Source organism: Neltuma alba, unplaced genomic scaffold (genome assembly GCF_004799145.2).
Source record: "Neltuma alba isolate B1F8T4 unplaced genomic scaffold, ASM479914v2 tig00003638_pilon, whole genome shotgun sequence".
Lineage (NCBI taxonomy): Eukaryota > Viridiplantae > Streptophyta > Magnoliopsida > Fabales > Fabaceae > Neltuma > Neltuma alba.
In genome coordinates, this window is record NW_021633366.1 from 20,556 (window position 1) to 44,188 (window position 23,633).

Genomic DNA, 23,633 nt, shown 5'->3' on the forward strand with positions numbered 1-23,633 from the left:
CAAGTGTCTGTAATATTGTTTGTCCACCAATTTTTTTTCATTCACAAACATCTGACCAATTTTTTAGGTAGAGTAAATGTATGAGGCGTGAAGGATTTCTGTGACTTGAGCACATTTTACAAAAAGACCCTTATTTTAAATGAAAAATGGCTGTTATTCAAGATTTACATGAGATGACAAGCCAGGTACTTTATTACTGCAAATTTAAGATTTGCGAGGGCATCATTAGAAATTGGGGGGAATTATAATTAAATTCCACAGAAGAGAAATAATTATCAAAAGATCCTAATAACAACCTCAACAGTCTATAATAATAAGTTCTATAGTGAGAATGACAACTTCTGGAACTTGTTTTTCAATTGTTTTTCTTGCTTGGGACCTCATTACAATTCTCCCTTAGAAATTATCTTGTTCTTCTTCAAACTGAGTAGGCCTTCATGATAAGTTAGATAGATTTGATTAAAATATTATAAAAAATATATACGTATGCTCATTACTTAGGAAGTTAATAGATAAATCTTGATTATTTGAATAGATAAAAAACTTATATAGAAAAATTAAAACAAATTAAAATTATATAAATAATAATTAAAAAAAACCGGGTTAGATTGGACTGGACCAACTGGTCTAAAAGGCCAGTCCCTAGTGTAGTCCAGCTCGATGAGACCAATTCGGTCCAGTTTGGTTTTAGACCAATTTTTTCTGGACTGGATTTGTTCGGGTTGGACTGGAACATACCAAACCACTGGGTTTTTGAACAGCCCTACTCATATGTATCCTGTTTTAAAATTATTATCATTTAATTATGAATTCATATGAACAAATAGAATAACATATGATTATATGTGATTACAAAACTTAATAGATATAAGAATCTTGATTTAAGTTTTCTTTCTCTATATGGTCAAAATGCATCTATTATTTATTTGTGCGTACGGATCTGGCGGCTATAAATTGATACGAAATAATAAGGATTAAAACACAAAATGAGATTTTATTTTCCTGCCTAGCACAAGTGAGATAGTAGGATATATTTACGATCATTGACAATTACGAAAAGTGTTAAAAGAGCATAAAAAGCAAAAGAGTCAGAGACTATTTAGAGAAAGAATTTTAAAGTTGAACTATTTTATGTGGAAAAGGGAAATGTACATGAGACTTTTAGAAGAAATGAAAATAATAATCCGTGATTAAAATTAGTACGGTGTTTAATGCTTGCTTTTGAAAAAAAAAAATTGAGACAAATTAAAATACAAGCAAGTGCATGTGGATATATATCCAACACAATCCCTCATTCACCGTGATTTTTTGATTCTGTTTTCCCAAGTTTCCATTACTCAAAATGATTCCAAATTAATATGTAATAAAGCATTTACCATAAACGGGATCTTTTGCCGTAGTATAAATTCTGCAAAACCTTAAGCATAAACCTAATTCCCTACAAGAAAGAGACAGTAATATTCTGAGAAGCATCAAGATAGGAGAAGAAGAAGAAGAATGTCTATAAATCTCATGAAAACCATCCTGCTGGCAGTTTCAGTGCTTCTGATAGCATCAGATTATTCCGACGCAACTAAATCGAGGGTGGAGAACAATTTAGATAAGGGTCAAACCCTAACCCTAAGTTGCACATATTATGCAGCAAATAAAACCAAGATCGTGACGGTGGCCGGCGTTCTTGGTAGCAACCAGGTCAAAGAGTTCAGTCTGGATCCCAAAGTTACTCCTACCATTAATTGTACGTTTAAATGGGAAGGTGCTTCTGACCATTTCTTCCCAATATACTCGGATTTGAGGGATAATCCCTATTGTCTCACTGAGTGTACTTGGAGTATCAAGCAAGACCGTCCTTGTAGGGTTGATCCAAACAATTCCCAGATTACATATTACTGTGATACTTGGATTATCAATTAATTATTATCTTCATGAAATATTTATGTAATACGCATTGATCTGTGTGTTTGATATCCTATGAATAAATATCAACAAGGAAATAGATCTTTCATATTTGTCTTGGCTTTCCATATTTTTGGAGCTTTTTTTTTTATAAGCACATGTATCTGCCCGTTGAAAACAATCATGTTTAATTAAGATATTGCTGGAAACTAAGCTTAGACACATTTCCTAATAAGGATTTGAATTTTAATTTATCACGTTATGAGATATTGGATTTTTTTTATACAATAAAGTTTATATGAATTGGGTCCGGAGGGCTCATTAAGGTCATGGCCTTCACACTTAAAGAGTACTTACAGAAGTATTTATATATTACTTATCAACAAAATTTTTCTATCAATAATGAGATTCGAACTCAATCCATCACGGGCAAAGGCCACGAATGAATGGGCCGAAAAGCATGTTGAAGGCGGGTTTGAAGAACATAAGAGCAGGCCTGATGCTATGTGGGATTTTTTTTTCCCCCCAAAACAAGATATTGTTGCCCTTGTTTTGTTTGCGTTGTTAGCCGACAATCCGACATTGGAAAAAAGGTACGGACAGTTTGAGCCGATCCTCTCATCTACAGGTTAGTTAACTAATTTAATTAACAGATATTAAAGAAATTAATATAAATAAAATTCAGAAAATTTATCCGTATTTACTTTTCTTTCTTAGAATTATACGTAATTTTTTTCCCAAAAAGACAAAAAACAAAAGTTACGTTAGGTTTATTTGAAATTTGACGTTTGCAAATATGATGGACAGGCAAGATTTTACAAACGCATGGTAAATAACTTGAACTTCTGTTAAAAAGAGAAATATCCCATATATCGTTGGGGCTAATACACAAACCTTGGTCGACTATGCAAATGAGTCCTAATTAAAATGGCTAGCTATTTGGTACTACCTCTCCAATTCTGAATAGTCACAAATATCTATTGGTGTCTCTAAATTACTACCTCCGCTTCTTAATATAAGAGCTCATTTAATTTTTATTTTGATTCTAAATATAAGACCTCAATCCATTTTATCTCTCATATTTATGTATTTTTTTCTAAGGTAGTTTTTGTAATAATAGTACTTCTAACCAATATACTTGATTAATAAGGATATCCTAGGAAAGACAATATCTATTTATTACAAATAATTAAACTAATTTTCTTAATCTATTCAAATTAGTCAACTAGATCTTATATTAAGGTCGAAAGTACTAGAAAATACTTAAATAGACTAGCTATTTGGCACTATCTCCAATTCTTAATAGTCACAAATGTATATTGGTCTCTCCAAACTATTATTTTCAATCATATGCATTGAATAATTGAAATTATCTCTTGGTGAAAACTTATTGCAATCAATATGGGTATTATGAGAAAATATAAAAAACAAAGTGAATTGAGTTATTATATTTATAACCAAATTCAACTCCTAATTATTACCTTCGGTTTTAATTATAACATCTTATTTGTAGTCTACAAACAAGGTCTTATAAATCAGGACCGAAGGCAATAATTCTTATATTAAGGTATTATTATTTACATGCTTACATGATTCATGCATATATACATATATTTATATATATGTAGACACACACACACATATTCATGTATTATGTATAAAACTGAAAAAGGTGTCATAAGCATGTGAAGATATGCAATTATTTTTCCCAACGGATCCACTGTGCCCATTTGTGTGAGCGAGGGGAGAACGTCGTCGATTATTGTGGGCCCCACCATAACGACCAACGTCGCGCCAACAAGTCGTGCTCCTTTCCCCTCAGAACGTTGGGAAATTCCAGGTGGATTCCGCTTTTATGTATGGTAGGAACGAAAGTTTTGTGCACTCGTGTGTAGCTCTGTGTATTGCTCGCTGGCGCTGCTTGCATTGGCGGGTCGCAACAGGAGTGAGTTTTTGCATGCTCTCGATTTCCCCTTTTTTCTGTTTGCCTTCTTCATTTGAACATAGCCTTAGCTCAACTCTTCCAAACTCCTTTCGAGACATATCTCCCTGGCTCTCTCTGTCTCTCGCCATGTTTTACTCTCACCAGCTTCTGGCTCGCAAGGCTCCGCTCGGTCAAATTTGGTATACCTTTCACTCTGTCTCTTGCTCCTATTTGAACTTCGACCTTGCTGCTGCTACTGTTGTATGCGTTCTCTACTATATAGTTTGACATTTAAGCTTCTCAGTTTTCGATTATTGCTGTTTTCATGAAACAATGTGGAATGTCGATTGTGATTATGGTGCTTTCTCCTACGCGAGTCACTGTGCGTCTGTGTTTCAAGTGTATTTTAACTCCGGGTTCTCTGGCAAGTGAGTAAATACGATCGTAACTTCTTTGTCCTTGTGTTCTTGATTAAGGATGGCCGCGACTATGCACGCAAAGATAAACCGAAAAGGGCTTAGCAAGCTTAATATTATTAAGATCTGGTAAAAATCAGTTATCTGAGCTTCCCTCTTCTTGTACTGACGTATTTTTTATGGGACTGATTCTCTGAACTTATTTCCTCTGTTTTTTGTACAGCGAAGAGATTTTGAATCCATCAGTTCCCATGGCTCTTAGACTCTCTGGAATTCTCATGGGTAACGCGCACACACTGTCTCTCTAAATTTCTGTCTGCGATAATTTTCGTTTCCGTATCAATTGATAGGAAATCTCTTCTCATTGCCGTTGTGCTCAGGAGGAATTGTGATTGTTTATGAAAGGAAAGTGAAGCTTCTTTACGGTAACCTGTGAATCCCTTTTAGCTGTTTATCAATTCGGAGGATCACTACTCAATCATAATAATATTTGATCTGTTTTTCTCTTTTTATTAATTTTTCTCTGTTTTAACTTGTCTAAATATGTTCGCAGATGATGTTACCCGTCTTCTGGTACGAAGTTCAACTCGCATATTTCCAGTTGCTTTACCCTTTAATCCTTTTCTTAACTAAAACGTTCTCCATTTCGATTGTCTTAGCTTGAAATAAATTCAGCTTGGAAATTGAAGACAGTCCCAGATCCTACAATACTACCTAAAGGAAAATCCAAGGCCAAGTCAGTCATTCTTTCTCCAAATTATTTTTCGTTTTTCTTTCTAAAATTGTAGATTAGAGTATGGAAAATAACGGCACAACTTAATCAATAGCATGTGCTTTTGAGATTTTGCTAAAGCATGTGCTTTTGAGATAATTACACGTTTCAGATGGAACTAATGGAACGGAAGGCTTGGAGACGGTCAGCTTGTAGAATATTCATTCCTATATTTTTTGTCCGCCTTGTCTCCTATGCAGGAGAGAGTCTATTACTTTACCTGAGAATGAAGAGACAAATGTTGGAGACATTGAGCAATCCCTTCGATTTTCTAATACGGTGAACACAATGGAGTTTCAACATGCGGCCTACATTACCATGGTGCCTATATCACTTATTTACTTGGGAGTTTTATATTGGATGGTTTTACCCTATCATGTAAAAGAAGATGAAAATCATTTTTATGATAATCGCCTTATCGTCGTAACTTATTGCGTTATTTAATAAGCATGCGAGTAACAATCTCTCTGGGAAACGGACTTAGACGACTTAATTGGGAATTTTCTTTCAATAAAAATAGAAATTGCTACCCGAGGGACTAACTGAGACCTCCAAAGATGAACTCCGCGGGAGAAAAGTGATTTTAAGGGTAGTCACAATATGGTGATTGGTGAAGGAGTTTTTCTAAAACACTGATTGAAATCCCCCACACAACTCGGAGCTGATTGACGAAATTTCTTTTCATGTTTTTGCAGCGACTTGATAGTGTGGACGAACCCTACGTTTCTAGTGAAGCAAAGGAGCAAGATCCATCCCAACATTTTCATCAAGGTTTTTCTACTTCAATCTTCTTAGCATTTACGTACCGTGCAATTCGTTCATGTGCACGTATCCTGACTCTCATCATTCTCAGCTGACGCAGAGAATATTACCTTAACTGAACGTTTTGAATCATTCCAAGCTGCGGATCCATACGATCGCTTTGAAAGGTTATTTCGTTTTGCTGTCCTTATTTTGTTTACATGTATTCTTCTTTGTAGCACCTTTCCATCTTGTCATTTTGAGGCGAAAGATTGTACTATATATGTTCGTTACAATTGGGACACTGTTATCTATTGTCTAGTTAGATGAACCCAGCATTAAGATAATTTGTAATATTATCACCTCATGCGTTACTCTTTGTGAATGCTGCGGCAGGTTTGATATTGAAGGAGATGAGGAAACGCAAGTAAACTTTACTTATGGAGAGAACACTCAAATTCCAACCCTTATACCCTCTCCTCCCCATCAAGCTGATCCAACAGGAGGTGATTGAAACAACTGCTGTCTGCTTATAAACAATAAAATCTTCCATAAGGCAGTTTTCCTGCTTTGTTGAAATCATTGATATGTAAGGAACGTAAACTATATAAAATAGAAATTGCGAGAAGAAATATCACGTGTAGATAACATATTTATGTTATCTACACGTGATATTTCTTCTCGCAATTTCTATTTTATATGCCCAGGCAACATCAACCAAACTCATGCAAAATACCGCCATCTAAGCCAAAAAGGTTATAATAGTAACAGGATTAAATTTAATTTATTCAAGCAAAATTTCTTGTCACATCACTACAAAATTGCTTCTGCTTGCTGTGAAGGACATCTGTGCTATCTAATCTCAGCAAAACCCGAATTCTGTAAATATGTTTACCATGCTCACCTTCTTATGCCGTTGTCTCTTCCTTCCATTGGTTCTGTCTGCCTGTATGAAATTGTAAAATCATATGCTTGGGAATTAAAAGAAATTTTATTTGAACTAATAGTCACTTGTAGCATTAGGATTGCAAGAAATTTTAGACCAAAATACCTGGCCTGTACTACCTAAGCAATCCTACATCTCGCCGTGTCTCTTTCCTGTAGGAGTTGAATAACAATTAACCAAAAGTGAGGTAAAATAAATAGTGCTAATTTTCTTCAACTGGTAGTGTAATTTTTGTAAGAAATTCAGCTCCGAATTGATGAGTTCCGGCTTCAAAAGTGACATCTTTCTGTAGGAATTATGTTATTGCCCCCCGGGGTGGAGTGAGTAGTCAATTCTTGTTATTTTGAATGTGTTTCTGGGAAAGCACTGTGGCTGTATTATTACCCACGGAATAGCTTGTGGCAAGAAAGTATAGATTTTTTTTCCCGAAATATCGAAGATACTATTATATGAATGTAATATAGTCTCGTTCCTTCCTCTCGTCTGATCAGGATGCCCTTTCTTGATGAACTTGAACCAAAGATTTTGTTCCATGGTACTATTTGTTTCTAGTCATGCACGCATTCTTTTCTGTTACTGGTATTCCTGCTGGAGACTCATTTCCCAACTCTGTTAATTATTCACTTCCAGACATATGTTGCTTAGATTAAATAACCATTGCCAACTTTGAAAAAAATGCTTTGTCCATCTAACTTTTCTGCAACAGACATAATTCAAGACCAACATCCAGGATCCCAGGTCAATCAGCAATCTAATCAATGCATGGAAGAAAGACAGGTAGCATGACCACTTATCCATTCGTGATCTCCCTACCTGAGGCAAAGGAAAAATGACCAACTCGTTGGGTGAAAATGAAACAGGAACAGGGAAGACGGGGCCTTATGAAAAGGAAAAGAAGACAACCAGTAAGAAATGCAATGGATTATGAACAAACCATCATTCCTGTTCATTTATATCAGTCATGGCTGCAAAATGCTTCCGATATTGTCTCAAGAGGAAGGAAGAGAAAGGTTCATAATTTAATATACAGCAGTATGCTATCTTTCCATATGTTTTGCGTTGGGATCATGTATAGTTTCTTAGTTTCAACCAAACAGTCGAGATTCACAGATGAAGAATTGGATAACTTGTTATTGCATTATTTTATTAGAAAAATCTCTCATGAGGAGCGGAGAGTCTAACATCGTAAACATTGGAGATGAAATGAAGGGATGGCGTGAATAATTAACTAATTACTTACTTATGCAATACAATCCTGTTTCCTTTCTCTGTTGCAGCGCTCTGATATCATATCTAAAAGAAAGATAGCTAACCTCATGGAGCTGCCACCGGTTGTGCTAATCGGTAATTTATTTACAAGTGGAAGTAGAGATGTATATTATCCGCCTCCTATTCTAGAGTTATGGTATAAGAGCACTCAACCTTCCCAAGACTCACCATCAGGTCAGTGTAATTTTTAATTTTTTTTATTGGTGTCTCCATGCGTGTGCTTGAGGGCGGGGGTTTGGGGCGGGCGAGGGAGCGTTTTAAATCAGTTGTCACCAACAACTTGCACAACCTTACCATCATAATTCAATGTAGAAAGGACTTCAATACCCCAGCCTCCAGAGCCCTCATTTTCGTCACCTCCAGGATTACATCAAGACGATTTTGTTGGAATTGTAAGCTACATCTATCAACTTTCTATTTATTCATTTTAGAAATATAATTTCACTTATTTCTGTTGTATGTTGCAATGGGAAGCCCGTTGAAGACTTTCACAGCGGTTCAGACGGTCTATTAGCTTCCGTAGAGAAGCAACGGGACACTGTTCTTGATACTGGAATATTCATGGATGAACTGAGGGCTAATCTTGACAATGGTTCAAGAGCGCCTAAAGCCGCTACTCCTAAGGTTGCGTCGAGAAATTCTGGTATATCTATTACGTCTGGTTCAGTTATTCGGTCGTCCATTACTCTAAATTAGGTCTTGAATTGTCTCGTTTATGATTCGAGGACATGCCGTATAATTAGTTAATTTGTTCTTTCCGGTATTATTTTAGGAGATAGTGCAGAGTACTTTCCAAGATCGGTATCCGAACATGGTCTCTCCTCAGATTCAGACTTATTTATGGGCAGGTAATGAGATTATCGAATGGCTAATGAACAAACGGTTGTGTAACTAAAATGATAAATAGATACCGCGTAAACCGTTGATTATTTTTCAAGGGTTGGTCATTCTTTAGCCAGAAAAATGAGTAATCATTCTATCTTTTGATATCTGATGGCCATTTAGAGTTAAAGAATTGATCTTGTTCAAAATCTTGGGGTTAATTAAACTGTTAACAGTTTAAAGAAGAAAAGGCGTTCACCATCTAGATACAGCAGCAAAGGCCTCGAGCCAGTGGCTGAGAATGCGAATTTCAAGTTTGCTAGGTTGTCTGATTATGGTCTTACGCCTGATCCAGGTATGTTATTTCGTTAAAGATTTTCTAATTAATGATTTAAAAATGTTATATAGCGAGGGTCCACTTGGTGCATTCGGCAGCCTCACGAGTTTTACTTGCAGAACTATTAGTGGAAACGGGACGGACGCAAACGCAAACGCAAGCGCAAGTGAACTTCAAGAATCCTATGGACAACATGACTGATTCTATTAGAACGTATGATTCTATTTTAGGAATTTGTTTGCCCATAATAAAAGTAATTTTCGGTAGAATAAATAATTAACGAATACTTCCTACAATAATTGAATACAAAACAGGCATATAAAAGCTCATTTTGATACGCCAGGAGCTCCTCAAGTGGAATCCCTCGACGTCCTCGCAGCTGGAATGACTCGGAAATCAGCCGCCCTACTTTTCTACCAGACTTGTGGTATATTCATACATATTGCTTCACATTCGCGTTTTGATATTTTGGTATTTCTTAGCATCATGTTCCGATAGATTATCGATTGTCACTATGTTGTGGATATATAGTTCTTGCTTCCCGTGATGCCCTGAGAGTGGAGCAAAAGATGCCTTATGGGGAGATCCTCATTTCTAGAGGATCAAAATTGTGATGAAAGGTTGGACTGCCTCCTCACTTATGTCTCTCCTAATTCCGCGTACGAGTCTTAAAAATATATATACTAAGGTGAAAGAACGCAAGGTAATCACATATATGGATGTCCACCATTATACTTCTCCAATCCACGCTCGCAGGTTCTGCACGAGAAAGTTTGGTCGAAATAGCCTCAAGCACTCCTGCAAGGACGTTAATTACGCCACTAATTATCCTTCTTAACGTATAGCGCATAACCAAGACGAAGACTTCACATTTCTTGCGGTTGCTTCAAGTGAGATCCTTCCCGTTTTGTTCTGCCGGGGAATTCTATTCTCTTGAAACTCTTATTTAGTACTTTGGTTAGCGGTCTTCGGTTTTATTTTGCTAGCTGTTAGCTTTAGTTAGTACTTGAGGTTATAGCTGCATATGGGGTTACACCCTTGTTTTAACATAATTCCAGCTTTTCAACCAAAAAAAGGGACCGTAGCCTGAAATATATCTACTGTCATATGTTCAAGATTATAGTGAATATTTTGATTATTTTCATTTGGCGCATGTACTTTGCTTAAGAGAAATTAGCGTTAGCACTATTTTAGAAGATAGAAGATAAAATTTAAACTAAATAAAATGTTGGAAAAACATTAAAAATATATTTTAAATTGGTGGGAGGGGTTGCTAAACAAAATTATCATGTATACGTTATATTTTATTGTGCTTAATTACGTGGTATTGAGTTTTTTTTTTCACACATGAATCATTAATTATTATTTTTCCCCGTCAATTGACAAACAAAGTCCTATAAATTGATTTAAATTCAAAGAAAGACCTGAATCTTCATAGTAATAAGTACCTAGAGCCAAAAAAATGAATAATATAACAGAAAAGATGTATTATTATAGTAATGAATTTCGTTTAGCTAGATTAAGAAATGACATAGCATCTCATTTTTGGATCTTTGATCATCCACCCCTTTTGAATTCAGTGGTGGTTAGTGATGAAAGATTAGGTTGGCTTATATGACTATCATTTCACGTTTTTCATTTTCTAAATGAAAGTTTCTATTTCTCACTGGGGCTAAAAAAGATGAATTCTAGCCTATAACTAAAATAATGATGCTACTTATGCCTAGCAGGTAGAAAAAGAGGTGTCCACGTTCAGTGTTCGATATGTCTCAAATAAAATTATCTCTAATAAAAAAAAATATGCTTGAAAAAAAAAACAGAGCTACGAGCCTCCAAATTGACGGTTATTGCTTCTAACTATCACATCATTCGGCATCGAATTATCAGTTATCTGTTTTTTTTTTTTTGCCATAATTATCAATTATCAATTACATCAATATGTAAGATAATCATGACAAAAAACAACGTAAATTTCAATTCTGAAGGTTCTACAAGTTAATTTTTTTTACCAGCAGGTTCTACAAGTAATTGATGGGCGCAAATAAAAGTTGAAAAATCCGGCTAAATAAGAAATAATCATGTGATAAATAGGGAAAATTCAATTCTATAGGCTCTGATGATAACTGTATTGTCTTACTTTTATCTCAAGAACAAATTATCCTCAAGAACAAGCTATCTTTCCCTTGCTTTTCTTTAATCCTTGGATTTTATTTTAAAAACTATTTTTTGTAAGTTCGCAAATCGCAATGACCAATGAATAACGGTCAGAACGAAAATGACCAATGAGTAATAACGCAAGGATCCTCCCTATTTACCTTGACTGTAAAGAAAAAACGAGAGAGACCGAGGGAATTCGATGCTGAGGGCTAAAATGGTCAAATGGAAGCATCTCTACGTTCTTCTGCACTTACCGCCATAACTTGAAGACGTTGCACAGGTGTAAGCCATCAGTTTCTGTTACTTCTCGTATTCTCTGTTCAGTTTTGTTTCTTTAACTTTAATCACTTCGCGATCATCTGAGATCTACTCTCTTTGTGATCTTTCTTGAAACTTAGAAAAATCATCTGTCTTCTATTCTTCTTGATTCTCCATGAACTGCTTCTGAATTACGAGCGAAAAATAAAAAGATAACGAAATGAGGCATCGAATTGGATTCCATTTTGCGAAATTTAAACTCAGAACTGGACTGGAGTTAGGTTTAGGGCTTTTGAGAAGATCGTTTGCTAGTGACCAAGGAAAGAGGTCAGCCGTGCTGTGGGGCAATGGCGATTATGGGAGATTGGGTCTTGGAAGCTTAGATTCTCGGTGGAGACCTGCGATTTGCTCTGCGTTTCATAATCAAAGCCTTAGAGCCATTGCTTGTGGTGGTGCACATACTCTCTTCTTAACAGGTTCTCCTTTCATTACTCTCTCGCTAGTAAACTAACTTCATTCTCTGTGATAGAAGTAATTTCAATAATATTATTATCCTTTCTAATTGAGAAAACGGCTGTCCTCTTGATGTCATAGGCAAATATTTGGCACCGGTAATTTGCTTCTTCAGAAGTGCTTTTTAGCCCAAAATTTTCTTGAATGTCACATTATCATTGGATGTTCTGCTGTAACTTTCTTTTTGCAATTGCAAACAACAGGCCGTCTACTATACCAAATGGTTGAGGAATTCCATGACTTATTCCGTTTGTTGAATACTAGAACCTTTAGAACAAATGTACTTATGTCAAATGGCTAGAATGTAACAGTCTTTTAATTGTTGATGACTTTTGAAGATTCAATGTAATTGTCGGAGAGAGGCTCACAATTATCCTCCTGTCACAGATGATGGACGTGTTTATGCCACTGGTCTTAATGATTTCGGACAGCTCGGCATATCTGAAAGTAAACAGTACTCAGTGGTAGAACTTCTAGATCTCATACCTGTACATTTTTAGTGTACTTTTCACATTCGTAATAGGTTGTGCTGTTGTTCAGCTTTTCTTAAGACACTTTCCTCTTAATCACCTCTTCTTTCAGTAATTCCAACTTTATAATTAAAAGATAAGAAAATGCTATGAACCCTTTTTTTGGTGAAAGAAAAAAAATGCTATGAACTTTGCACATGTGACACTTTCGCTATTACCATTGCTATTCTCAGAATTTATATAGTTGTGGATGCATGGTAAAATTATCATATTTTCTCAACTTTCAGAGCTTAGTCTGCTAGATTTTGCTGATTTCATGTGTTTTCATTCCTCTTGCCAATTTGATGTTTGTTCTATTTCTTTCTTCACCACTCACACAGCACACACACACCCCTAGTTTATATTGGCATACCTGCCCCAATCTGAGTTATTGGAAATAAATTCCTTAATTGTTCATGTTGATGCAGGAACCAATTCAGGTTTTTGGATTGAAGAAGGAAATTGTGAAAATCTCTGCTGGTTATAGTCACTCATGTGCAATTACAGGTCTGTGCTATCAGATTTCTAGAGATGCTATTATCAACCATACCATTAATAACTAGGCTCAACCACTAATATTTGAAACTGGTTGGCAGTTTTCAAAGGCAATTGAAAAACTGCTGTAGAATAGCAATAAAAGATAGAAAAATGTAATGACTTTCGAAATTCAATATTTCAAACACTGAAATTAACCAATATAATCTTGCAATGGAAGGATAACTAACGAATGTTTTTCGAAACCCATAATGAGTTTTGATATCAGAATATGACCTTTCTTTTTTCAGTGGATGGAGAACTGTACATGTGGGGAAGGAACACGAGCGGACAGCTTGGACTTGGAAAAAGTATGAACAGAACCTTATCTTTGGTCATCTTATTTGTAATTTCTTAAACTTGAAACTGCTACTAGCAGTAGCTATTTAGGCACTCATAAGAAAAGAGCTGAAGACAACAGATTGATTTGAATATGTAATTCCTCTTGTGAAACGCAGGAGCTGAATCTGTAGTTCCTCTGCCAACTAAAGTGGAATTCTTGGACGGAATCAAGATTAAAATGGCAGCTTTGGGTTCAGAGCATTCGTTGGCTATTAGTGGTATGCAATTCAACATCCTTGGTTTGTTTGTTGTTGAGGTTGTTTTCTCTATTTATTTTTTCACTTCGGTAATGTTGTAGATGAGATTGCAGTGTCAGTCTCAAGTTGTCACATGAAGAAGTTTAAAATTTATAGATCAGAGTTCTGAAATTTTACGTAGAAATGGATTTGGAGTTTTGGTTTTTGGTTCAACCAGTCTAAGCCAAAACCTTTCTCTAGTAGGAACTAAAAAGTTACTACTTCTAGTTTTTAATATAAGAGCTACTTAACTAATTTGAGTAGATCAAGAATGCTAAATAAATTAGTTAACTATAATAAATGTGACCTGACCTGATTTTCCTACAATATCCTTGTGTAATATTAGATTATATATATCAAATTATCAGTTAAGTAAATTAGTTTGGAGAAAAATGATAAATATAGGAAACAAAGTAGACTGAGGTTTTATGCTTGGGACCGAATCCAACCTCTCTACTAGCTTCTATATTAAGGACTTAGAGGGAGTATCAAATGATTTTATAGTGGCATGGATATGGCAATGTACTATTGTGTTCCCGTGAGCCATATTCCTGATGCAAACAGTAAGTTGTAAGCTGTCATATTCACATGACTACTGTGACGTAGATTTACACAAAATAATACAAATAATGCCATGCAAATCTTGCACACTGTTGGACTTAGTTATGTTTTGGATTTCATTCTGGAAACAAAAGAGGGGTTAGAGGGCTGCATTTGAACATCGCTTTCGTTCTTCTTATTTAGATGTATGAAGCTACAACATGATGCCGCCATGATTGACTACTCACTTAAATCGTTGACCTCACAGAGAAAATCTTAATGCTAATGTACTTGGGTCCTAAAATAGACATTGAGCCAAGACCAACAAAAAAATTTTTATGTTTACCTTAGATTTGGTGAAGACTGCATCAAGATACTGTCTAGTATAGGCTGCAAATTCAAAATGATTGATGGGTACTCTTAATTCTTTCTTGATCTGTGCTGGCTTTTTTTTCCTTCATAGTGCTATTATATCACATGTTTTGATTTTAATTCTAATTCTAATTGTACTAAATCTGTTCTTACTCACTTCATATAGCGTGTTTGAGTCCTCATATTGCCTTATAATGATCCTTCATATCTTTAAATTTTGTTTTCTTAGATGGAGGAGAGGCCCTAAGTTGGGGGATGGGAGGATCTGGTAAACTTGGTCATGGCCACGAGTCCAGCATTTTGGGATTCTTAAGAAGTAACAGGTTACATCTTCTTCTTTATTTTTAAAAGGATAACTTTCTTTTTTGTTGTATTAATTAAAATATTTTTTCTTTTTTAGTTTCTATTTTATTCAACTAATAGTCTGTATGAGGTAAATGGAAGGAGGAGAAGAGAGGAGAAAATTTTAATGAGTTCGATTTTTAGAAAATTCAAGAAGTGGGGTTATAAAATTTTAATAAAGAGAAGATGTGAGATAAAAGAGTAAGGAAAAATTAATTAAAAGCTTTTAACTCCACTTCTCCAATTTTCTAAAATGGAACTAATTAAAATTTTACTTCCCCTCCCCTCCCCTCCCCTCCATTTTCCTCATACCAAACAAGACTTAAGTCAAAGAAAAGATGAGAGTTAGTATAACTACCGTTGGTATCACAAGAAACATCTCCATTGAAATGGCTATGTCAATAATTATTTTTGTTTTATGGCATGTTTTGAATAATGCAGTGAGTATACACCAAGGCTTATAAAGGATCTTGCAGGAGTCAAGGTGTGCTGTTGAATTTAATATTTTAATGTTGTTTGCTTCCAAGATGGATGTATTAGCTTGAAGATATTAATTGTTATCTCTCTTATTTTGGCCTCTATCTTTGTGTATGCCTAGGTTACATATGTAGCTGCTGGATTGCAAACTTCGGCTTGTACAGATGGTATCTGATGATGATGTTTTTCCCCCCATTATTTAGAAAACATATTTTCTCTAATCTGTGCTAACCTTGGTTCTATCCTCCATTTATCCTTTGATCGTATCTCCATTCATGTAATTTTATGCAGAGAATGGTTCTGTTTTCATATTTGGTGAAAAAGGGATTGACAAGTTGGTATGTTTGACAAGTCATTTTGTTTTTTTTTTTTTTGCTTGCATCTTTTTATCATATATTTTGCCGTACATACCTATAATGAGTATTGATGTTTTATACAAAATATTTAGCGCTTTGGAGGGATGATTAATGCAACGCCATCATTGGTTAGTGAACTTCCATGCTCAGAAGAAGTTGCATGTGGTGGCTATCACATCTGTGTGCTTACAGGTAATTCATTAGTTTCTCAGATTAAGCATGTGTTAATATAGTGATCTTGTTTATGGTTTCATTTTAATTCTTTGTTTCCCTATAGATTCTGGAGAGCTTTACACTTGGGGTTCAAATGAAAATGGTTGCCTTGGCATTGGGTAACTACTTGAATTTTTGAATTGATTGCTTGAACAATTCCTTTTTCTAAATTCTATTTTTGTATCTTCATGCTTGTCTTCATTTTTTTTTTTTTAAATTTCTAGTTCCTCAGATGTTATTCATCAACCTGAAAGGGTTCTAGGTCCGTTCCTGAAGTCCTCTGTTAGCCAGGTTTGTACCGTTATTCATCCTCACGGTTGATTTCATGGAGATTTTGTTGGGAAGAGCAAGAATATGGTTAAGAAAGTTGCAAAGATAGTGGTATGCAATATGATAGATCAGAGAAGATTTTGGGCACTAGGTCTTAATATTAATATTGAACTTCGTTTTCTAATATAGCTAGCTTGCATTGGTTGATAGAATTTGTTATTTTAATATAGCTAGCTTGCATTGGTTGATAGAATTTGTCATTTTCTTACGAATGATCTGGTACTAAATTCAAGGGGAAGTAAAACTTGGGATACTCTTGTGTAACTGCTGATCTTTTATGCTATATTTAATAATCAGCCACATAGAGTAGCTGGGCCTTTCAGAACGAACTTGCCATTTGAATTTGCATTATCTTTTTCCGATATCTGCTTTGTACATTGGTGTTATGACTGCATTCTATCAGTGAAGCAGATGCATTTTTAGTTAACCTGTTTGTGTGCCAGATAAATGCATGTAAATAATCAAATATTAATGACTTACCTTGATGCATTTTTTCTCCGGCACCATTGATGATCTTATGTTACTTCAGTTGTAATGCAAACAAAGTATAGGATGCGCATTGATTCAACACTTAACTACCCTTCAAAATCTTTGAGTTATCTACGTGAAATGGCAGTGGGTGCAATTGCTGCATAAACTGTAAATAAAAATGTTTGACATGTGATAATCGAATCAGTATCGAACTCATGTCTTTAACTTCCCGACTCTTTATCCATTTCGTATTTCAGATATCCTGTGGTTGGAAACATACGGCAGCAATTTCTGGTAAGACCCCTCCGCCACTTCCTCTTGGAAAAGATAATTTCATAGAAATCGAAGTTACAGAATTTTGTATGATAATATATTGACATCATCTTTATTCCCTCTTATCTTGGTATGTTACATTATCAATTTTGATGTTTCATTATTGCTATTAGTGTATCCTTTGGTAATATGCATGTTACTTCTGCCCATAATAATTTTTACTGTGTAATTTGCAATACTTATAATTCTTTTATCACTACTTGTATATAAACTCAATATATATATTATGAACAAAAATCTTTTCATGCAACACATAGGAAATAAAATCAAGTTGTTTTTATAGATCTTGTGGTGCATTGTAATTGACCTATTATGAAAGTAGACACATTCTCCCATGCAACTGAAACACAATGTTCAGACTTATGAATAATGTGACTCAATTTTATCATTTAAGGTTTATCGTGCAACTTGTGATATATTTTATTACATACAATGATATATTAATTAAGAGGGGAAAAGGCTCAATTAATATTTTGGCCACTTAATTTTGTTTTGTTTCAATTTGATCTTTTAACGTCTAATTTACTCGGACCAAAAAAAAAAAAATTTAATTATTTTCACGTCTTCTCTATTCCATCAGGTGCTTAGATCTAGTTGAGAAAGATTACATGGCATCCACATGTCTGTCAAAATCTAATGTGGCACAAATAACTCCGGTTTAGACAACTCAAGGGGTCAAACTTTCTCCATCTCTTCTTTGTTGTCTCTTGCCTCCTTTTTCATTCTCTCTATATTGGTTCTTCCATTTTAACTTTCTGTGGTCTTGGTGGCAATTCCTACAATTTAAGTTGAATTAATGTGCTGTACTAGAGATTATGGTAAGCCACCATCTCCGTCTTCGTTTTTCATCTCTAGCTGATTCTCCCTTTTGTATGTATTTCCTTTTTTATGTTCATATTCAGTTATTTTAATTCATAGTAGTTGAATAATCTGGAATCAAAGCCTCATCGTAGGATTTGGGGCGATTCTTTTGAGCTTCGTTCAGTTCTAGATGAATCATGTCCAAAATGCTGTCAAAATAAAAATTTAAGGAAAAAAATTCAATGGCAGGTGTGAGGGTTTTGAAGTCTTGGATTAATTATGTTTATGCTTAGAAGTTTTGATAGAGTACCATTAGGATATGTTTAAAGACCAAGTGAAGTTACTATGTTGATCCGTTTTTCCCCCCTTCTTTCCTGGTTTTAATGGATGTTTAATTGAACATGTATAAAGTCTCTGTGAGTCTTTTTATTTAATGTAAATTTAAATTTTAACTCAATATGCTTCTCCAACGAGGGTGTTGACCTTTTAAATTTAAGTAAATTGAAATTAACCATTTGAGACTGTTGATGTAGTGGCCTTACGGTGGTTAATTCCCAGATCTCCTCTGGCCATTTGGCCTCTGCTCTCCCACCATGACCTGAAAATGGAAGGATGGAGATGGGAGATAAGGAAAAATGAGAAAGAGGGAGAGAAAAATGTTTGACTTGGCTGCCTAGGAGATTATTAGTGCTATATCAGATTTTAACAGACATGTGGGTGCCATGTAAGCTATGTGCCTATGTCAAGTAGGAATGTTAAGTATCTTACAGAATATGACAGAGATGATGTAAATTAGAAGTTAAAGTATTTAATTTAAACAAAGCAAAGTTAAGATCAAATTGAAACAAATAGTGAGTTTTTAAGGCACCAAAATACTCATGAAAAATATAAAAGGACTTCTGTAGATACGATAGGAAATAGTAGCATTAACAAATCATTGATGAAAGCAGTTTGATTTGTTGAAAGAGTTTGGAGACAAACGAGACAAACAACTGTAAGGATAAATTAATTTTTTCTCAGGAAAAGTGCAAAAAATTTAGAGGTCAAGACTTTCTAAGCATATTTTGGAATTGAAATATTGAAAACTTTAAGAGATCAAACCTGGTATAGGTTGGGTTCAAGTGTAAGTGGAACAAGTCCTAAACTGAGTTAAAATGGACTAGACGAAAGTTGTACAAGTAAAAAGGACTCAATTTAATTCCTTGAGATCTTGGGTCAAACAACGGCGTCAATCCCACTTGTATAGTTTCCTGAGGAAAGCTCACCTATATTTCTCTAATGTCTTGTGCTTTTCCGGACTCCAACAGTATCCACAGGTGAAGATTAATGCCTAAAACCATTGGCAACAAGAAACGAGAAGTCAAGATTATATTTACGTTCTCAAAGTGCCATTAAGTCCTCCTGTCGTTCATGCTGGGAATTTGGAATTCCTGAGTGCCCGAAAAATTTGAAAATTAAGGAATAAGTTCATGCAATAAAAAAAAAAAATGATTTCGTATTTTTAGGCAGTTTAGTTTTCTGTGTTATATCCATGAATACTCATGATCCCCCTTGACGTGCTAGGAATGGAAGTTTTCTTTTGTTTTTTTTTTCCCAACAATAAATTGGAGAAGACTTGGAGTTAGTCATCACTCAAAGTTTCCTACCTAGTGGTGAAACTCAAAATCATTTTCTCTGGGTTATTTGCGAAAGTAATTAATCTTTTTAAAGAAAAGTGTAAAAGATGCTAAACCCTGGGTTTTGTCAGTTTTGTCGAGTTCTGCTTAGAGGAGTGGCCTTTCGGTGGACCTCACGTTATAGCTAGCCATCTGTTTGAGCGCCCAACTGAAGAGACAACTCTCTTCCGATCTAACTTCTTATTTGTTATCATTAAAACTTGATATTTTGTTCCTTGTGCTCTCTTGATGGTTGATTCACGTGCTTTTGACGTTTGAGTTGTATTGTTGTTGGAGAGAACTAAATTTTTTTGTTACTCATCTTGAATTCCTTGTTGTCTTTTCAGAAGGAAAAATCTTTACGTGGGGCTGGGGAGGTTCTCATGGGACTTTCTCCGAGGATGGACATTCTTCGGGTGGACAACTGGTTTGTCTCTTCATGCCATAATTAAATGCCTTTTCTTATTAGATATTTCTTGAGAAGAATGCCCGTGCACACACATTATGGATGCTACTAAGACATGGGTCACAAGACATATTCAAGAATTTCCTTGTGTCATTCTCCAAATAAACAATTCTTTGTAATTACCAAATATACACCACACCAATAAGCATGCAGGCAAGCTTTCGACATTCTAAACATTGTAATATGTAGGGAATGTCTAATCGGATTACAGTGAGACTAACACTTTTCTTTCTTCAGTCATTTTTTTTTTTTGTTTGGTTTTGTATGTATGCTATTGTCTGCCAATATGATTTGACTTCTTATGCTTTCCGTTCAGGGTCACGGAAGTGACGTGGACTACATAAATCCAACAAAGGTTTCTATTGAGGAGAATATGAAAGCAGTGCAAGTTTCATGTGGATTCAATCATACAGGTGCTATAATTGAATATACCTAGGTTTGGCTGCCCCAATTATATATGGTTACTTGCCAATAGTCAACAAAATTAAACAAACATGAACACAGCAGCGATGCCATGCATTTGTTCATTTTATTTATGTTACCATGTATCTTTCATAAATCTCACCAGATGAACACAGGATCCTTCTTACACACACGACAGGCTCTAGGAAGTGGCGGCTTAACTTAAGTGAGGCATACCCATATATTGTATTTATTTTTGTTTCACAGGAAGAAAAGAACATGCAATGTATATGTAAATAAAGGTTCGATGATGTTCGAGTTGTGTAGATCAGTTCTGGAAATAATAATAATTATAAAAAAAAGACGGATAGCTCATATTATTCTTCCATTGTGTAATAATTTTATTTTCAGTTTTATGGTTTATCCGTCTTTTACTTTTTTTTCCCTGGTTTGATATTTGGGATCTGGACTCTAACCCCTCAAAATAGAATGACGGTTGAGTGGGCGCCATTCTAATTACTCATGATGAAGCAATTAGAGGAGCCCATGCGTTGCTAATGGTCACGCTACGTGCAGATGCTTTCCAGCACTCGGTTTGAAAAGGTACCCTCTTTTCCGTTTTTATGTTTTGGATGGATCTTTCTGCTCATGTTAGCTTAAGCATATGGGTATAACCTCGAACAGTGGGCATATCTTACAGTATTCAGTTTGAGTTTATTACTACTTTATTTCGGTATCATCTGCTTTTAATTGCGTAATAGCATAGCAGTGACAACTCTGTCTCCCCTATAAATTCATTTTCCTTTCGTCAAAGGAATTTACTTACTACTTCGTTATTGATGTTGTGATTATGCAATCACAACACAAATGTTCTTTAAAAACATAAAGCTCGGCGGGGGGATCATGAGTTTTATGTGAGGAGTGAAAGCAGTTCAGACGCTGCATTAAAGTTGTCTAAAAACATCTTTGGATTCCATGGATGGAGACATGCACACATCTTCATACATAAAAGAAAAGCATAATAAATGCCTGCAGTGATAAGTCAAAACATTGGGACATAGCTTCCTGTTAGTCTATGCCTCGAGAATTGAGATTTTGAGACCATCTCAACACCCTTCCTTTTGATTATTGCCAATGCTTGGCTTTCCTGTGTTTAGTTTATGAAAGTGTTTGGGTAAAAATAAATCATGATTTTAAAAGTTTTTTTACAGTATATGAAATAAATATGTGGAGGAGTTTGTTTCGATTTGCGAAAAAATATTCCTGAAAAGCATTAGAGTTAGTCAAACCCTCTTTATCTAAATGTATAGAATATTGATAATTTTAGTAGCAGATCATGAATGGAGAGGCGCGATATATCGCGCAAGGGAATTGCGTTATATCGTATCGTAGTAGATTCGTATTCGTATGGTTGGTGGGAATGCATTATGATTAACCCATAATTGGAGTAGGCGGGGGGTGGTGGTGAAGGGTGGTCCCTACATGAACAGGGAAACTCCATCTGGAACCAATGGTGGTCCCCCACGTACCCCACCTGTGAAGACAACCCTGGAGTCCACGTGCTGTTGTCTCTGCGGGGATTGGCCCCACAATGAATCCATCGTACCAAAGAGCATTAAATGGGATCACGTGGCAAGGCCTGCAGCGTACGATGCAAGGAGGATCTGAGCCGTCGGATGTTCGTCTGGGGGTTTGACTCTGAAGTTAATGGGCATAGGTGTAATATTTATTTTATATTTATTATTTATGGGCATGAGAGGGGGAGGGTACTACCGGCTAACTGGGTACTGGCTGCCTATGAGAAAAGAAAAAGAAATTAAATGTGAGATTGTGAAATATGTGAGGGGGTTGGTTGGAAGAGGAGTAATGGAGTGTGTATTGGTAATTGGTAATTTCTGCTCCTCGTTAATCGGGCTGTGTTTCTCGGTCCCGATCCTACGCTCCCGCTGACACCGACATGTCCGGGGTCTACATCATCCTCACATCACCACCGTCCGATCACTCCCTCTGGACGGTTGCGATCTCATGATTCCCTATTCGCCGTCTTTCGCATGACGTGTTTCACGGAAGACACTGTTGATGGTCACAGCTATTACCATGGATAGATGCATAGATTGACGGGGGGCCAAGCCAAATCCATCCCAAAACCAAAAACGAAAAAAACTTGTACCAAAAAAAAAACAAAAAAACGACACCGTGGGACCCTCCCATTTTCCTCCAAATTATTAATATTATTAATTATTGAAAATGAGGGAACTCTGAACAAACTCTCCGAAAAAATGTTTTACTCTTAGAATCAAGATTATATCTTACTTTTGGTAAAAAAAAAAAAGATTATGTTGTACTACACTGGGAGTTTTAGTTTTAATTTGAATATTTTTTCTAAACTTAACTGTTGAACAGTATTTTTATACAAGCTCTCGCTTAAGGCTTGAGATTAAACACGTCAAAAAAAAATTTCAGAACGGACGAGTGTACTCCATGCATTTATTGACGGACATTATGGAAATTGAAAAATCAATGTTTACTATACATCATATATTTATTGTTGTAACAAACATCTACATTATTTCATGAATTGTGGGTGGTTGGAGGGCTGATGAGTTATAACGGGTAAAAAGCAGAAGGAACAGGAGTTTTTTTTTTGGACAAAAAAATTAAAAAGAAGAAGAAGACAGAGTATGCTGTGTGCATGAACTGAAAAGGAAAAAGTAATTGTAATTGTTATTTAAAAGCAATGCTTACACTGTCTATCCGGAACAGAATAAATTATTGGAGTATAATTTTTTTGAAATTAATTGAATTTTCTCAAATCTCTTATTTTGAAACCTACAGTCCAGTCATATTTAATTTATGCACTTGATAAAGTCGATTTTTTAACTTATTTTCTAAATAAATTATTCTTAATTTAACATCAACTGTTACTATCATCCTACATCCAGTTTTATTTATAAGCTTTAAATTTAAATAAATATTGATTCATTTTATAAATTTTAATTTGAATTTATGTCAACATTTAATATAATAATATATTTTCTAATTGTCTTTAATTTTTTTTTTTCTCTCTTTTTCGTCTCACTCTCTTTCTACATTTATATATATTCATTATTTTCTTATTTATTATAAAGACATTTAAAATTAGAAATATACTTATTTATTATTTTAAACTAATTTTACTTGATATCACACCATACGTGCAAATC

General features: G+C 35.2%; 3 protein-coding genes across 5 annotated transcripts; all 3 read left to right on the forward strand.

Moving 5' to 3' along the window:
- Nucleotides 1–1,497: 1,497 nt before the first annotated feature.
- LOC114742091 (uncharacterized) lies at nucleotides 1,498–1,914 on the forward strand. The gene has a single exon (XM_028930356.1). The coding sequence runs from the start codon at nucleotides 1,498–1,500 to the stop codon at nucleotides 1,912–1,914; it is 417 nt and encodes a 138-aa protein (XP_028786189.1).
- Nucleotides 1,915–3,967: 2,053 nt separating this feature from the next.
- Nucleotides 3,968–9,737, forward strand: LOC114742092 (sister chromatid cohesion 1 protein 1-like). Its single transcript, XM_028930357.1, has 20 exons — nucleotides 3,968–4,020; nucleotides 4,297–4,365; nucleotides 4,460–4,518; nucleotides 4,617–4,661; nucleotides 4,790–4,809; nucleotides 4,896–4,972; nucleotides 5,209–5,329; nucleotides 5,704–5,779; nucleotides 5,862–5,937; nucleotides 6,146–6,255; nucleotides 7,402–7,472; nucleotides 7,550–7,705; nucleotides 7,973–8,138; nucleotides 8,277–8,356; nucleotides 8,439–8,607; nucleotides 8,737–8,812; nucleotides 9,023–9,141; nucleotides 9,243–9,336; nucleotides 9,438–9,550; nucleotides 9,655–9,737. Exons 1-20 carry the CDS (start codon nucleotides 3,968–3,970, stop codon nucleotides 9,735–9,737), a joined length of 1,833 nt encoding a protein of 610 aa, XP_028786190.1.
- Nucleotides 9,738–11,520: 1,783 nt separating this feature from the next.
- Nucleotides 11,521–20,840, forward strand: LOC114742093 (ultraviolet-B receptor UVR8). 3 transcript variants are annotated; one of them, XM_028930358.1, is made up of 16 exons: nucleotides 11,521–12,014; nucleotides 12,439–12,515; nucleotides 12,989–13,067; nucleotides 13,346–13,405; nucleotides 13,553–13,654; nucleotides 14,814–14,907; nucleotides 15,368–15,410; nucleotides 15,525–15,570; nucleotides 15,695–15,741; nucleotides 15,852–15,951; nucleotides 16,037–16,091; nucleotides 16,197–16,263; nucleotides 17,031–17,067; nucleotides 19,910–19,989; nucleotides 20,345–20,441; nucleotides 20,597–20,840. In XM_028930358.1, the coding sequence occupies exons 1-16, from the start codon at nucleotides 11,759–11,761 to the stop codon at nucleotides 20,728–20,730; spliced, it is 1,374 nt and encodes a 457-aa protein (XP_028786191.1). In that variant the 5' UTR covers nucleotides 11,521–11,758; the 3' UTR covers nucleotides 20,731–20,840. The 3 variants fall into 3 exon arrangements, 2 of the variants coding, with proteins under 2 accessions (XP_028786191.1, XP_028786192.1); XM_028930359.1 differs by having other exon boundaries at nucleotides 11,522–12,014; nucleotides 20,607–20,738; XR_003739830.1 differs by lacking the exons at nucleotides 20,345–20,441; nucleotides 20,597–20,840 and adding an exon at nucleotides 17,687–17,780 and having other exon boundaries at nucleotides 19,910–19,990.
- The last annotated feature ends 2,793 nt before the right edge of the window (nucleotides 20,841–23,633 follow it).

Coding starts and splice junctions, on each gene's coding strand:
- LOC114742093 (XM_028930358.1), top strand. CDS start 11,759: ATGAGGCATCGAATTGGATTCCATTTTGCGAAATTTAAACTCAGAACT. Junction 15,742..15,851: donor AAAAAGGGATTGACAAGTTG/GTATGTTTGACA, acceptor CAAAATATTTAG/CGCTTTGGAGGGATGATTAA. Junction 16,092..16,196: donor AATGGTTGCCTTGGCATTGG/GTAACTACTTGA, acceptor TTAAATTTCTAG/TTCCTCAGATGTTATTCATC.
- LOC114742091 (XM_028930356.1), top strand. CDS start 1,498: ATGTCTATAAATCTCATGAAAACCATCCTGCTGGCAGTTTCAGTGCTT.
- LOC114742092 (XM_028930357.1), top strand. CDS start 3,968: ATGTTTTACTCTCACCAGCTTCTGGCTCGCAAGGCTCCGCTCGGTCAA. Junction 7,706..7,972: donor CAAGAGGAAGGAAGAGAAAG/GTTCATAATTTA, acceptor TCTCTGTTGCAG/CGCTCTGATATCATATCTAA. Junction 8,139..8,276: donor TTCCCAAGACTCACCATCAG/GTCAGTGTAATT, acceptor AATTCAATGTAG/AAAGGACTTCAATACCCCAG.